General features: G+C 48.9%; 1 protein-coding gene across 1 annotated transcript; it reads left to right on the top strand.

Moving 5' to 3' along the window:
- Positions 1-310: 310 nt before the first annotated feature.
- Positions 311-10,879, top strand: LOC128138316 (uncharacterized). The gene is given in 8 exon segments (XM_052779614.1): positions 311-368; positions 1,312-1,343; positions 3,326-3,432; positions 5,808-5,865; positions 9,877-9,949; positions 10,350-10,494; positions 10,673-10,832; positions 10,835-10,879. Coding segments are annotated over 8 exon segments (678 nt in total).
- The last annotated feature ends 5,438 nt before the right edge of the window (positions 10,880-16,317 follow it).

Here is a 16,317-nt window from a genome sequence, read left to right as displayed (position 1 = left end):
CTGATCTCTGATCCTTTGTTTGCTCAGACGCACAAAATACAAAAGGGCAGAAAATTGCAAAGGAACAGTCCTTGTGGAAGAATGGATGTTTTTTAAGAACAATAAACTGGGAATTCATTTGCCTGCTAAGTATTTTCTCTGTGCAATGGGAATGATGTTTTGTTGTTGTTTAAACTCTTACAAGGAATGTAGCTCCATTGCTTTTTGGTTGGGGTGGGACTAACTCTCTCTGTTTGTTTCACAGCGCTCCGGATCTCGACACCACTGAAAGTGCTGTCAAGGAGTTAGAGGTAGGAGATGAAGCAGGTCCATGGGACCTTGCACTATGTATCTAGAACTCAGCTCTTTTCAGCAAAACCTATCTTGTGGTAAGTCACTATGGTTATGTTTGGATAATGTCTGGAAACATCTACGATCTGTGTCTTGCTTTTCCCTTTCCCTTCCTCCACTGTGTCTTTGAATTAGAGGGAGCAAAACTGTGTGCAGTATGGCTGTACCATGGATTTGAAAGAGAGCATAGCAATGTGTTCTCTTTTGTCCTGTATTGCTTTTTGAAAATGTCTAGAATTTCTCTTTGCCTTTTCACCCACTGCTGACTCTTCAGCTAGTATTTTTATGAAGCAATGCCCAGTGGCTCCCAGCCTTCATTCTTGAATGTCAGTAGCTAGGCTGGAGCCAGTACATACATATGGAACACGTGTTTTTCTTCCTTGTGCTTGACTACATTTGTTGACGTTGAACTTCACACTCTTTGTTTCTATTTTCCTAAAGAAAGAATGCATTTGTTTTTCTAAATAATGATAGTAATAATGGTACTAATGTCTTTTGTATAATTCGCAACTGTTGTCACCTCCCTAGTGTCTCATTTTCCAGGTTTTCTATGAATTCCCTGACCAGCCTCAGGCCCCAGCTGAGACCTCTGTGGGACTCTGCATTGAACCTCCTCTGTTGTGAAAACTGAGTGTTTTTTCTTACTGTTTCCTGTTCTGATTATTGGTCCCTGGGAGAAGCTGCTGCTGGTCTTTCTTGTGAGCGCTTAGTAGGTATTCAGATCTCCTTTATCAAATGGACAAGTAGTCCAAAGCAATTGTCCCCATCCCATTGGCATGTGTTATTCACAGCCAGGAATTCTGAAAGAGCTGTATTTGCAGTTCTTCAGTTTCAAGATATCATATGGAAGTCCAGCATTGTTTCTAAGTCGTTTATCTTGTTCTCAGGAAGTGAGGTACAATGCAAAAATGTCCTTTAAAGTTGGTTAAAGAAAGTCCAGTCACCAAATATTCACCAGATTTTATAATACCTCTGTTACAGGTAAAGAAGTAAACAAGGGCAGTGATGAGCTTGTAAGTTGCGTGTGTGGTTTTGTTTTGTGTGTTGTTTTTTTTTTTTTAAAAGTGATATTCCAAGTAGTCTGGAGAAGCAGAATATATTATATATCTAGGCAATGCTATAGTTCTCCTGTTTCAGGGTGTCAGTCAGGCAGTGTCAGGTGGGAGTGAATTCTCACCTCGAACCATCCAAGTTGAGGGAAACCTTCCTGTCAATTCCAGCGGACTTTGAATGAAGTCCTGCCTGAGGACGTGAGAGCCGTGCTGGCTTCAGTTAAATGTGTTTTTGGCAAGTCTGAGCTGAGCTGTCAAAAGGTTTCTTCACTGTGAGAGTCTGTATGAGGTCAATATTGCTGAATAATTAAGTAGTTTCCTAAGTGCTGTACGTGTCGAAAACAACAAAGTTAAGCTTCTTTGGAAAGTTGTTGTTTAGTGAGAGCTCAGGGTGGGTTTGTTTTCAATACAGGTAAGTGTCTGAAGATGGAGTGAATTAGTGAAGGTGTCCTGTCCAAATTCCCCCAGAGAAAATCCCGCTCTCTCTGCTAGCATTACGTTCCTGCTAATTACGTTCCTAGGCCCTCCTCTAAAAATGGAGCAAATAGGATGTCCTGGGAAGCAGTAGTTCTTGTTTAAAACTGTTGAGCATAATTCTCTGGATGGCCTCTCAGTGCTTACCTTCTGTTTGAATAAGGCAGCTAATCTTTTATTCCTGAATAATTTTTTGGGTTTTGTTGTGTAAGCCTGGACAATGTTGCGAAATACGGATGTATATTAAGTCTGACTTTTGTTCTAGAATAGAAAATTGTATTGGCTTTGTGTGGCAAGGTTTTGGTAGCAGCGGGGGGGGGAGTTACAGGGGTGGCTTCTGCGAGAAGCTGCTGGAAGCTTCCCCTATGTCCGACAGAGCCCATACCAGCCGGCTCTAAGACGGACCCGCCGCCGGCCAAGGCCGAGCCAATCAGCGACAGTGGTAACACCTCTGTGATAACATATTTAAGAAGGAAAAAAAAGTTGCTGGGACATACAGAAATGGCAGCCAGAGAGAGGAGTGAGAACGCATAAGAGAAACAACCCTGCAGACCCCCAGGTCAGTGCAGAAGGAGGGGGAGGAGATGCTCCAGGCGCCGGAGCAGAGATTCCCCTGCAGCCCGTGGTGAAGACCATGGTGAGGCAGGCTGTCCCCCTGCAGCCCATGGAGGTCCACGGTGGAGCAGATCTCCACCTGCAGCCCGTGGAGGACCCCACGCCGGAGCAGGTGGGTTCCCGAAGGAGGCTGTGACCCCGTGGGAACCCCGCGCTGGAGCAGGCTCCTGGGATCTGTGGAGAGAGGAGCCCACAGAGCAGGTTTTCTGGCAGGACTTGTGACCCCGTGGGGGACCCACGCTGGATCAGTGTGCTCCTGAAGGACTGCATGCTGTGGAAGGGACCCATGCTGGAGCAGTTCGTGAAGAACTGCGGCCCGTGGGAAGGACCCACGTTGGAGAAGTTCGTGGAGGACTGTCTCCCATGGGAGGGACCCCATGCTGGAGCAGGGGAAGAGTGTGATGAGTCCTCCCCCTGAGGAGGATGAAGCGGCAGAAATAACGTGTGATGAACTGACCGTAAACCCCATTCCAAAGTCCCCCTGTGCCACTGGGGGGGGTAGGTAGAGAATCCGGGAGTGAAGTTGTGCCCGGGAAGAAGGGAGGGGTGCAGGGAAGGTGTTTTGAGATTTGGTTTTATTTGTCATTACCCTGCTCTGGTTGATTGGTAATAAATTCAGTTAATTTTCCCCAAACTGAGTCTGTTTTGCCCGTGATGGTAATTGGTGAGTGATCTCTCCTGTCCTTATCTCAACCCACGAGCCCTTTTGTTGTATTTTCTCTCCCCCGTCCAGCTGAGGGGTGGGGGGGAGTGATAGAATGGCTTTGGTGGGCACCTGGCATTCAGCCAGGGTCAACCTGCCAGAAAAAGTCAAAACCAAATTTTATCAATACCACGTTTGCAATGTTTTGAAGGTCAAGAGAAGAAAAGAAGTGTCAGGAAGTGCTGCAGTGGAAGAAATGGTGAAGAGGAGAAGAGTGGAAGTCAGAGCAGAGGCCTCACGCCCACAGTCGGGTATGGGCAGGTCAGTTGACTACAAAGTAGCCTTCCAGGGCACATATCAATGTTTTTGATGTCTCTTGCGCCTTCCTCGTATTTCATTCCTGTGTAACCCTTTGGCCCATTTGTCTTCTTCCTTCTCTTCCCTAGGTGACAGAATCTAAGCAGCTTTGCCCATGTTTGGAGGAAAGTTCTCCCGTGCTTTCAGGTTCCCATGCCGTTAACTAGAGCTCTTCCCGTTTAACTCCTTTGTGTTAACGTTACCTGTAGAATCACAGCGGGATGAGAACTGGGCAGCTCGACAAAGCAGTGCACTGGCTTGCACAGCTGAGGCAGGGATGACAAGGGAGGAACTGGGAACAGTTTTCTAGCTGCCTCCCAGCCTGTTCCTCTGCGTCGGCTGATGACTGCTGCCTCTCGGCTTGAGGCAGAGATCTCTGTCTGTGGCTTTCGCAGAAGCATTGTGGTTTTCGGGACCTTTGATATCATCGAGTCCAACGCCTCCTGCTCAAGCAGGGTCACCCAGAGCAGGTTGCCCAGGACGTGTCCCCTCAGGTTTTGAGTGGGCTCCAAGGGTGGAGACGCCACAACTTCTGTGGGCAACCGATTGCAGTGCTCGACCACAGTTGCAGTCAGAAAGTTTTTTCTTGTGTTCAGCTTTAATTTCATGTTTTGCAGTTTGTGCCCTTTGCCTCTTGTCCTGCCAGAAGGCGCTGCTGAGGAGAGCCCGGCTCCCTCTTCTTCCTTCCCTCCCATCAGGTGTACATTGGTAAGAGCCCCCTGAGCCTTCTCCAGGCTGAAGAGTCCCAGCCTCTCCGCATATGAAGAGTGCTCCAGTCCCTTCATCATCTTTGTGGCCCTTTGCTGGGCTCACCCCAGTGAGTCCCAGTCTCGTCCTGGGGAGCCCAGTGTGGACAGAGCACACAGACTGGCCTCAGCAGCCCTGAGCAGAGGGGAAGGATCACCTCCCTCGAGCTGCTGGCAAAACTCTTCCTAACGCAGCTCAGGGTGTTGTTGGCCGCCTTCAGTGCGAGGGTGCAATGCTGGCTTGTGGTAGCTAACTTCAAGCTTAGTTCTTGATTACCTTTCAGAGGCAGGCCCATTGTTAGTTATAGTCTGGCAGCCTTCTTTCTTTCATGGAGTGTCGCTTTTAAAAACAGAAGATTCGTGTCTGTACTTAACATTCACAAGTATGTGGCAGAGAGTCCCAGATCCAGCGTTGTGGTCGGAAGTGTTTATGCTCACCTTTCCCCTTCCATGGCGACGTACAGACCATGTCAAATCATCTCCCTTGTTGCCTTCTATTCTACCCAATTCCCAAATGTATTTCATGCAGAGGTTATAATGGGAGAAGTCTGAAGCCAGTTCTTTTCCTGCTCATACAGATGTAGTCCTTTCATTCCCCACCCCACCCCCTCCATCAGTTTCTAGTCACAATAAAACTGCTGGACATGAGTGAAGAATGAGACCAGGATCCAGAATGCTTTCTAATCTCTTTTAGCCAAGGCGTGAGTTGTAGATTCATAAAATACAAGGCCAGAAAGGGCTATTTCATGGTCCAGTCTGGCAGTTCTCTCTTAGTCCTGTGTCTTGCCCCAGCAGTTAGCAGTTATTCCAGAAAAGATTAAAACAGTTAATAATTCTACAGTGTATTCTTGATTTCAAGATTAAACCGGTCAGGCATCAACTTCAAGCCTTCTGTCATTTTTTTCTGGTTACTCTGTTAGACTGAAGAGCTGAGCATTCAGTCTGAGCATTCCCCCACCCTGGGAAGGAGTTTGCCTGCTGTAGTCAGACCACTTCTTGATCTTTTTTTTCTTTTTGGGAAGCTCTTTTGCTCTTAAGTCCTCCTGGGGCATTTGGATTTGGGTTTTCTTGGAGTGCTATTGAGTGTTGAGCTATCGGAATCTCCAGGTGATGCTGATCAGCTCCAAGAGCACTATTTTGTGTGTGAAGCCAGGACCGGTTTTCCCCACGTGCTTCACTTTGTACCTCTCTGCCATTGTATTGCTCCACGACCGAGTCTTGTAACATCTTTCTACGGTTCTTTGCTACCTGCCCTTCTCTTTGTGTTAGTAATCTTGTAGGATTTGCAAGCTTTCTCACCTCGCTGCTCATCCCCCTTTCCCTGTCACGTCACGCTGTTTTTCTCTTTAACTGCTTGTTGGGCTTACTAGAAAAGCAGAAAGCCTAATACTGGAGTGAGTGCCTATTTTTATTTTTTAAATGAGACTTTGAAACATGAGTACAAATACAGATTAAGGGTATCTATCTTGTTGGCTTAGAGGGAGGTGCTAAACCCCTGCTTTCTAATGAAATACTTGAGCAGCCATTTACAAGACTGCTTCCTTTTTGTGACTTTTGGTAAACTCAGTTCTTACCTGTTTGACTTATTTTTCGAACTGGAGCCGGGCGTGTTTGCCATACGAGTAAAGCAAAGCATGGATTTGAAACGGTAAGCTACAGAATATTCAGAAAGAGGCAATAGCATCTGTTTAGTCCTAGATTCTTAAAGTGGCAAGCATAAAAATGCCTTCAGGTAACTTTTTTTCCCTTTTCACCTGCATCACCTGCATGGAGGCATTTGTGATTCCTGCTCATCAAACTTAGCCACGGGATGAGTTTGACCGGGAGCCAACACAGGCTTTTCTGACTGTGAAGCTACAAACTCTAGGGGTGAGCTTAGCCTCTCGGAGCTGAACCTGAAGGTTGCCCTGCCTTGTCTTCGAGAGGCTCCAGTCCTCTTTTACCTCACATGCTCCTTTGTGCAGAACTCCATGAAGGGCCAAGAGTGGGTGCTGACACCTTGACACTGGCTTCAGCGCGAGTACTTGCCACTCCTCACCAGTGTCCTTTCTCTGTGCAGATGGCTTTGCAGGCATCTCCCTCTTCTTGAAACGGTGTCATGCCTTTTCTTGCTATGTCATCAGAAGGCAGATTTACGACAGGATTGTTCCAGAGGGATTGGCAGTTGCTTTCTAAACCCACTGTTCTCCAGAGACCTTGTCAGGAGGGCGAGAGTCTTTTTCTTTTAGCCCACAAGCTAAAAGGCTGCTCTGACAGAGCTGCTGTTAGGCACACCCTTTAGGTAGGACGGTCTTCCCTCACCCCCCCTGTTCTCCTCCTCCTGGCTGTTGCCCATCCTCCCAGTGCATTTCATCCATTTTCTGGATCCTGATAGCCATTCTGCATTTAGTTCAAACCCCTGCCATGCTATTGCCTTCCTGGCCGCCTTCCCTCTCCAGCTCTTTGGAGAGAGTCTTTTCCAAGGAGGCAAACTTATTCCTCTTGGGGTTGTCCGGAAAGGAAGTTGCCTGGTGGTATAAAAGGAACAGCTGCTTCTCCCACCATTCCTTGGGAGGTGAACAGTTGCATCAGATGCCCAGATTTCTGCGTGTTTCTGCACGATGACGTGCTGCCCCCATTTCAGAAACCTTTTGGACCTCTCCACAACTGGCTGAGCCTTTACGCAAATATCGTCTGTGGGCTTGCTGCCTGCTGGCCGGGGCATACTGCCTGCTTGCTGCTGTAGGACTGGTTTCAGAGGGCCAATCTCAGCGTAATTGCCCTGCAGGGATCCCCTGCATATACAGTGGCCTGCAATTTCAGGTGCTGCTAGTTGCATGGTTACCTTCAGCCTGCACAGGTAAACTCCTGTATTGAAACAGCCCTCACCTTGTTGTAAGCCCAAAACTTTATTTCAGAAGAGGGGTTTTTGGCAGGTTTCTTGGATTTTCAAGATAGGAAGGAGACTGCCTGGTAACTCCTCAGGAGCCTCCAGTACAGAAGAACTTCTCTAAAACAAGCAGGCTAATTTGTCTCTAAAGCCTGTATCCCTTTTTATTCCCCTCGGCTCACCTTTGCAGGATTAGTGACAGGTGTCTCTACACGTGCCCTTTCTGGCTTCTTTCCTCAGGTGCCCCAAACACTCTGTTGGTGGGATAAGGTCATCCTCTGAAAGATGCTTTTTTTTATTCCCCGCTTTGCTATAATCGCTGTCCCCAGAATGCCTCCGCTCCTTGTACAGTGGCTGAATTTCCCAAACGTTAGGGTCCTCGGAAGCTGGAGCTCCAGGTTAGCATGTTGGACCCTGAGAAATGATGTGGTAGGTGGCAGACGTCACCGTAACCTCCTACTGTGTTAACTGATGTGGGAGGACATGTCCTGAGCTCTTTCCAGGTAAACTGGAACTAGGATGAGTGAATCATCAACTTGGTAAATACCAGTTCAGGTGAGAAGAACCTTCTCCAGAAGAGATGCTTGTGCCACCATGACTCGTAGCTGCAATTTGCACTAGTCAGGGCACTGTTATGCTGGGAGGGAGCTCCAGACACAAACTGGTGTCTTTATGAATACCAGACCAGATGTCAGGAGCACCGCATGGAATCCTGAGCAGATGAGCTCTCCCTCGTGTGCTTTTTTAGGAGATCAGAGCCAGGTGCTTCTGTGACATGCCTTCCATTTGGTTTGCTTTCCATTTGTTTTCTTCTGGTATTCAGGATGAGAAGAAAGATCGGGTTTAGAAAAAACCATCTCAGTAGTGCCTGTACTTTCTCAGGATTCTTCTGGTCATTCCTCCAGGGCTCTTGTTCAGTTTATGAGCAGTGTATGACTTTGGATCCAAATCCAGCTGGTGTTCTAGAGTGCATCTCAAAAAGGGAAGGGTCTCGTTAAAACATGAAGGAAATCTGTCTGCTTAGTACACGTAGGACTGACTTTACAGCATCGGCAGTCAATTCAGAAGGAGGAGCATGGAAGTGCCGCAGTCGCATGGCTGTTGAATAGATTGCATTTTCAGCTCTCACCCAAATGCCTTCCAGGCCTGCGATTTTGACAGGAGGCTGTCTGGTCAGGATGATTGGAGTTGAACCTGTGCATCTTTCTGCTTAGCAGGAGCACCAGTAGAAGTCCAAGGAAGAAAGAACGGGGAGACGCTCAGCCTGTCACTGCAGATAATTTTGCTACCTTAGTTAATGCTCCGAGACTAAACTGCAAAGATCTCTGGCCATCTGAAGTTTGGAATTTCACGTGAACCTGAGCTTAGTGCAAGAGAAGCACCATCAGGGAGGGATCTATTCTTCTCTTCTCTTATCTCTGTGACAAAGTTGTTTTACTTTCTCCTAAAGAAGCTTACCTGGTGGTTTTGTTGTTTGTGGTCCTTTGTATTGCTGATAGCCTTGCGAATGGGTATTCCTGGCTCACCTCTTGCTTCTGGCACTTTTCACTTTTGTCCCTGCCCTGTTACTCTGCTTCCTATGAGTGTGTCTTAGCAGAGCTGATGTCTAGGGGCCTGTATTGTCCAGCGGCTGTTATTCCCCACAGCACCTCTGTCGATGTTTTTTAAAATCTCTGTCTGTGCCATAGCTGCTGTTCCTCTTTCACTATCTATCTGCTATATTAAAGTCTAGTCCGTGAATTCCAGCTTTATGTTAGGCCTGGGAATGTCCTGAGGGGGGAGGGGTAGAAAGATATTGGTGAAGAAAGTCCTCATAGTAGCAGGAAAGAAATTAAAGTCACAGAACAAGAGAGTAGACCTTGCCTTTTAGTTCTTCAAGCAAGCAAGCAAAGAAACAAAGATCTCCCGTAGAACAGAATTTTACATGGTGTTGCCGAAATCCGGAATAAAATTCCTTAACAGCAATGAGAAGTTAAGAAGCAGGCACTCCTTTCTTGCAGCGTTGGGCACACGGGGGATCGCTCCACCTATCGTGTGCATCTGTCTGGTTTAACTATGCAGGTTAAATGCACACCTGTTATACATATTCACTAGATTTCCGAGAAATGTTATACATAATCATTAGTTTTCCGGGAAACTATTAACATATGTAAATGTCCTTTACGCAAGCACAGTGAAGGTCTCTGGTGGTCTTCAGAAGCCCTCTGGTGGTCTTCCATAGTCTTCCTCACTTGTCCGCTTCTTGACCTCTCTTCGGTGATTCTGCGCAGTACGATTCTCACCATCATCTATATTAGTTTACATAAAAATGCATACTATGTCTATTCTTAAATTTAACCTTTCTAATAATTGGTCCTTCAGTCACACCATCTTATGAATATTCTTATGTTAAAACAATCATTGGTTAATCTCACTTAACTCTACTGATTGGAATCCTCGATAATTAGATCGAGGTGGGAAGGGTAAGGGGTTTCCAGGCAGCAAACTGGCGTCCATAACGGTTTCCCTAGTTTCCTAAAACAAAACACTACAAACCAACAAATCTTTGCCAAAGTTTCTGTGGTTAACTGATTTTAGACAATACTTGAATTCTTATAGTCACACATAGTACATTTTCTAAACTTCCTAAGTTCCTATGACTACATTTCAAACTTAACACTCCCCTACCTATGCTTCACAATTTTTTACTTCTTAATTAAACCAAACTCTTTTATATAATTAGATTTTAATTTCTTTATCAAAATATTTTCAACAATGGTGTGAAAGTTCTTGGGTTCCTTTTCCTTTCAGAATTCCTCCAAAGAAGATGAGCGTGAGTTTAGTCCAGCATCCCTTACTGTGGGCTGTAACCGAGTGAGTTTGTGTAAGTAAGGAATTCCTGGCTTGTTTCATTCGAATTGGTCATACAAAATCAAAAGCTGCAAGGATGACATTGGCATTAGTTTTCCTTTAAAAGTGGTGTTTGGTATTTTCCAGCACGTGAGACTAGGAATTAGAACCACCGAAGAGCAGTAGGTCAGCAATGATTTTGGCTGTAAGCAATTCCCACCCATAGAGCCAGGCTCCGTAGCTCTTTCAGAGCTGGGCTGTGAGATGGGAGCCTACCTCCAAACCAGTCTGCACTGTGATTGCTTTGAAAGCTCCCAGGCGTGACGTCAGTCAGAGCCTGGACCCACCTCTCGGTTTCAGGGTCTGCCGTTGGGTCTGCAGGGAGTGTGGAGAGAGCGAGCTTGTGTTTTTGTTCTTGCTGCTGTTTCTTACAGGGGCACCTGTGGGATCTAACCTCGAACAAAGAACAGGAACCGGTCAGGCTGAGGGTGCGGTGCAGCTACTGCAGCAACTGGACCAAATGGTGAACAAAGGAAACGTGGAGTCAGAAGGAAGAGGTCTCTCCAGGTTCTGGAGAAGGTACGACTACTGCAGCTACGAGCAGGTGCAGTCCTGGCTCTGTCCGAGCCTGTGCCTGATTCTGGCAGTTCAGGTGATTCTCCGTTCTCTTGAAGAATGGGTACCTCTTTTCTGTGGTTAAACCAAAGTCTGCCAAGGCAAAGGAGCATTCAGGGGTGTCCTTTTGTCTTGTGGTAAGGTGCAACATTCCCAGGAAATGGTCCTCTTCTGAGCTGTCTTTGGGGAAAAAACTCCTCAGGGGAGAGTTGCTGACTGCAGTCACAGCCCTCATAGGCTGTGGCTTTTATCAGCTGAGGAGTGCCACCTCCAGCCCAGTTTCTAAAGGACTTTTACACACTGCCCCTTCTCGCGAGGCCTTCCTGGGAGGGACCTTCAGTCCCCTTAAGGCAAGTATGGCCTTTATTTGGCCGCTCAGCAACTGTGGCCTTTGTAACTTTGGTGTCCCAAAGACACCATTTCAAACCGAAATGAAAGGAGCCCCGCCAACAGTTGCTGGGCATTGCTGACTGAAGGAGTGCTCTAAAGCTGTCGAAGCTGTGTGCCGCAAGAGTGGTCTGTTCTCTGCACAGCACGTGTTGAACGTCGGCAGTAACTGTTTGATAGGTGGGTTAGTTTTGGAAGGAATAAAACGCCTTGTTAATCATAACGTATGCCAGTCCCCTTAACTATTGAGACTAGACCGTTACGGCACAGGTTGTTCTTTACGTTTCCTCTACTTTTTCGGTCTTCCTCTGTATTATTTTGTGCTGGGGTTGTGTCTTTCTGGTGGACAGAAATTACCTTGTTGTTACAATTCTCAGAGAAGTATTTTAGGTACAACATGGGGGTTTTTTGTTGTTGTTGTTTCCTCAGCATAATCTTCTCGCCACTACAGCATCTCTTTGTTGGAAAGAACTGACCTGGAAGTACTAATGGTTGTGGAAAGGTAAACTTGTAGCATGAATGTCAGGTTGTATTGTTTCTTTTGTAATTCAGCTTTACGCATTGATTGTCTCCGCTATTAAATGCTTTACAACGAAATTCGACTTTGTGTACGTTTTCAAATTAACGTACTGAAGATGTTGGGTTAGAATGTCTTTTTCTTCACAACCTAGAGGTTTTGGAAAAAGAGCAACAAGCTTTAAGGTGTTGATCCTTGAGTGTCATAAATCGGGAATTTTACATTTGAAAATCGTTGTATGAGACTCTAGTAAAACAAGCATCAGCTTGGAACTGTGTGTTATTTTAATCAGTCTTACCCTGGCAGAAAACACTCCTTCCCTCCAAGAAGAAGAAGTAGAGGTTTCTAGTATTGGATGGACTGCTGCCCTATGCTTCACAGCATTAAAAAGGTCAAAATTGGTGAAAATGTTTTGGATTAGATTTTACCACTCTGCTACAAGTTGTGTCATTATTTGTGCCTTTGATACGTAGTGGGATGAGGCTGGGAGTTAAGATTTCAGATGTGCCTAGGGCATGCTCAGGCAGCTTTTTGCCATCACGCTAGCGCATTTGCAATAAACCGTCATTCTTCAGCCCTCTCCTGAGCTGAGGCACCGTCAGCACGTACATGCACAATGCTGGTCTAACACATAACACTGTGTTACTGGTGGTTACTGCAGCAGTAGCGACGTGTGGCTGTCTGACGGGGTAATGTGTCTGGCAGAATGAGGCGATGCTCTAAATGAGTCAGATAATGCAACATGGGGTCTGTTTGGCTTGTTGCCACCGTGGTGCACGGATTATCCACCCTATACGCCTCTGTATTCTTTCCCGGACTCCCGTCAGCAGTGAAAGAATGCTTTCCCTCCAAGAAGAAATGGGGTTGAGAAACTGGTTCCATTTATGCCGTTCTCCTTAGGCCTGTCCCACAAACCGTGGTACAGGCTGAGTGCACCAGGGTTCGGTCCCTTCTGCTGGGGGGCTGTACAATGAGACGAACAGCGGTGAGGACCAGGGAATGGATAGAGAGTTGACCAGACGGAGAACAAGCCATAAATAAGGGAAGCTATCCGTGAGTTGATCTTCTTTAGCACTGGTTCTGTCAGGAGGAGGATGTCCCACTTCCCTGATCTTAGATGCAGCTGCATAAGAAAGGGCCTTTACCCTACAAGAGCTGGGCTGGCTGAGGCTACAACCTACACACAAAGACATTTTGATGTCTCAATCCGGAAAATGCCATTACAGAATTATGGGCAAGATGTGCATCCATTTTGGAAAAATCATTTTTGATGATAAAGAACATGGGTTAATGAAATCTAAACAAAAATGGTTTTTATTTTAACTGGGATGATAGGCATTCTTTTAACTTTGAGAAAGCACCTTGCTCTTTAAAGCAGTGGCCGCTTTCTTAAAGGAAAGGGAAAGGTACTTAAAAAAGAACAAGCAGAAACAAGCAAGCTCTTCCCTCTCTTCCCCTTGGCATCCCATAAAGGCTGGAGAAAGCCACACGCTTGCTTCTGTTGTCCTAAAAACGGATTCGGTACACGGTGTGCAAGAGAACAATCTCACACAGGCGGGAGAGATACTGTTTTATTCTGCGCAGGGTGCTCCGTGGACTTTGCACAAATCAAGCACGCCAGATTCATCAGTTGTGTCCCTTTTATACAGTAACAATTGCATCTAATTTATCAAACTACTCCTACCTAATACATATTCAAACTATCTGATGCATGTGCGTAGCAGGACGTAACCCTGACGCATCAGATGATGCCTTCTCCGCAGGCGCGGGGGTCTCGGCTGGTCTTCGGTGGTCTTTTGAGCAGGTATCCCCTCCTCGCTTTGACCGCTCAGTCGCTCTGTATCGGGTCAGTGGTTCATTTTCCTGCCAAGAGGGACGCACCATCCATGAGGAAGGACAGAAAGGATCAGCATTGGTGCTCCAGGTGAGGCATCGTTAAACAGGAAGACTGGAAAAGATCAGGCTGATCTTGGCTAACTGACTAAATTTAGAACAGGACTTTCCAATCTACCACAGGGTTTTCTGTACCTGACATCGCTTCCAGCGGTACCTGGGCTCATGGCACCGGTGCCGTGTTGTCGGCACTGGTGACTGTGGACCTCGATGCTCCTAGCTGCTGAAGTCAGTGTGATCAGGCCAGAGAGCTCGTGGGTGAGGGAAGTCGGAACTGGAAAAGGCTTCTCCGTTTTTCCTCCTCCCGCAGGATGTTTCTGTGCTACTTACCCACTCCCTCCCCAAAAGGGGGAATCTCCTCTGCCCCGGCGCTGCTTGTCCTGCTGCTGGCTTTGCTTTTTTTGCGATTTACTTTCTTGGAGACGATAAGTTTGTATCAAAATACTGTATAGACACCAGGTGCTCCTGGGATCGATAGTTGCTGTTACCTTGTCGGCAATTACAGTTGCACTGGCTCGAGAGAGAGAGAGCTAGCGAGCTAGATACACAGCCCCCACGCCCCCCCCTGCACACACACACACGGACACTTGCTTTTTGAACCCCGGGCCCACTTGCTAGCGGGGACCTGGCGGCAACCTGTGGCAGAGCGGAGCGGTTCAGGGGAGGAAGCCCCCATGGCCGTGTGTCCGTCCGTTTCTTCTGCCTGGGGAAGGAAGGGGCGGCCGAGGGGGATGCGATGCCGTCCCCCAGCGCCTGGAGGGGGGGCGACACCCCCGCCCCGCCGCTGTCAGTCAGTCCGTCCCCCCCCCGCTGTGAGGGCAGCGCTGTCAGTCCGTCCCGGGGCGGACCAAAGGGGGTCCTCCCGTGCCCCCGCCGCAGGGGGGGGTCGCCGCCAGGACAGAGCCGGCCCCGGCCCCGGCCCCGGCCCCGGCCCCGGCCCCGGCCCCGGCCCCGGCCCCGGCCCCGGCCCCAGCGCAGCCCCGGGGCTCTCCCGAGGCCCTTCCCGGGCCCCAGCGCAGCCTGCCGGGACAAGGGGGACCCGAGGACGGACGGAGTGGCGGGTGGCTCCCGGCGGAGAGAGCTTCCTCCAGAGGAGAACCCTCGTCTCCGGGAGCTTCCTTGGAGCAGCCTGGGGCCGCTGCCCGGCTGTCACTGCAACCGGCAGTCGGTCGCCGAGGCGAGCTGCCCCGGAGCCGGCCCGGCCCGCAGCGGAGCGGAGCGGAGCGGAGCGGAGCGGCAGGTCTCGGCGCCCGGGGCTCTGCCGAGGCAGGGACACGCCGGGGCAGCGGAGATCGAGGCAGGGACACGCCGGCGCAGCGGAGAGCCCCGCCGGCAGCCGCCGCGAGGCCCGGGCGTTGCCAGGGCAGCGGCGGGAGGTTTGAAGGCGCCGGCACGGAAAGGAGCGCTCCGTCGCCCAGGGGAGCCGCTCCGGAGCCGGCCCGGCCCGCAGCGCAGCGCAGCGCAGCGGAGCGGAGCGGAGCGGAGCGGCAGGTGTCGGCCCAGGGGCCGCGCCACCCCCAGCCCTTTCCGAAGCGAAGGAAAAGGGAAAGGGAAAGGGAAAGGGAAAGGGAAAGGGAAAGGGAAAGGGAAAGGGAAAGGGAAAGGGAAAGGGAAAGGGAAAGAAAAGGAAAGGAAAAGGAAAAGGAAAGGACAGGGAAAAGGAAAGGATAGGGAAAAGGAAAGAAAAAGGAAAGGGAAAGGAAAAGGAAAGGGAAAGGAAAAGGAAAAGGAAAGGGAAAAGGAAAGGAAAAGGAAAAGTAAAGGAAAAGGAAAGGACAGGGAAAAGGAAAGGAAAGGAAAAAGGAAAGAAAAAGGACAGGGAAAAGGAAAGGAAAAGGAAAGGAAAAGGAAAGGAAAAGGAAAGGACAGGGAAAAGGAAAAGGAAAGGACAGGGAAAAGGAAAAGGAAAGGACAGGGAAAAGGAAAGGAAAGGAAAGGAAAGGGGAAAGGAAAGGGGAAAGGAAAGGAAAGGAAAGGAAAGGAAAAGGAAAGGAAAAGGAAAGGAAAAGGAAAGGAAAAGGAAAGGAAAAGGAAAGGAAAAGGAAAGGAAAAGGAAAGGACAGGGAAAAGGAAAGGAAAGGAAAGGAAAGGGGAAAGGAAAGGAAAAAGGAAAGGAGGCGAGGCCAGGCTGGGGGCGGCAGGTGAACCCCCTCCTCGCCTTCCCAGGTGCCTGAGGCTCCGGAGGTGGAAGGCCAGTCCAGGAAGGCTGTGGAGCTCGGACCAGCTACGCCAGAGGTGTTGCCACGGTCAGAAAGGCCTACCCCCTACCCTACGACCGCCTCCCCGAGGAAGCAAAGACGGCTTAGGGGTGTGGGTGACTCCCTTCTGAGGGGAACAGAGGGTCCGAGATGCCGGACAGAGCCTCCTCTTAGGGAAGCCTGCTGCCTCCCCGGGGCCCGGGTTCAGGGCAGCACTGGGAAACTTCCTAGCCTGGGACGGCCCACGGGCTATTGCCCACTACTGCTCTTCCGCCTGGGTGGCGACGAAGCTGCAACGCGTGGTCCGAGGGCGATCGAAAGAGACTTTGGGGCCTTGGGATGGTTGGGAGGGGAATCTGGAACACGGGTTATTTTTCCCTCTCTCCTTCCAGTTGCGGGCAGCGACACTGGAAGAAAGAGACGGACCCGGTCTGTTAATACGTGGGTCGTGGCTGGTGTCCCCGCCAGACTTTTGGGTTTTTCGATAATGGGGTGGCCGGCACGGCCCCAGGCCTGCTGGTGTCAGATGGGATTCGCCTTTCTCAAAGGGAGAAGGGGGTCTTGGCTCACGAGCTAGCGGGCCTCCTTGGCAGAGCTTTAACCTACACTCGAAGGGATGTCACAGAGGCACGCACAATCAAATCCCACAGGTGTTAAAGCTCAGCTTTATTCTTTAGTAAAAAGTTAGTTAGAACTCTGGTAACATTTTGTAAACCACAGGCTCAATGATGTAAGGGGAATTAATACCACACAGCCAACTTAAGAATTCTCAAGATTTAAAATGATGACTCA

The sequence above is a fragment of the Harpia harpyja genome, unplaced genomic scaffold, assembly GCF_026419915.1.
Source record: "Harpia harpyja isolate bHarHar1 unplaced genomic scaffold, bHarHar1 primary haplotype scaffold_335, whole genome shotgun sequence".
Classification (NCBI taxonomy): Eukaryota; Metazoa; Chordata; class Aves; order Accipitriformes; family Accipitridae; genus Harpia; species Harpia harpyja.
Note: the sequence above shows the minus strand (reverse complement) of the source record. Positions and strands in the feature narration are given on the sequence as shown.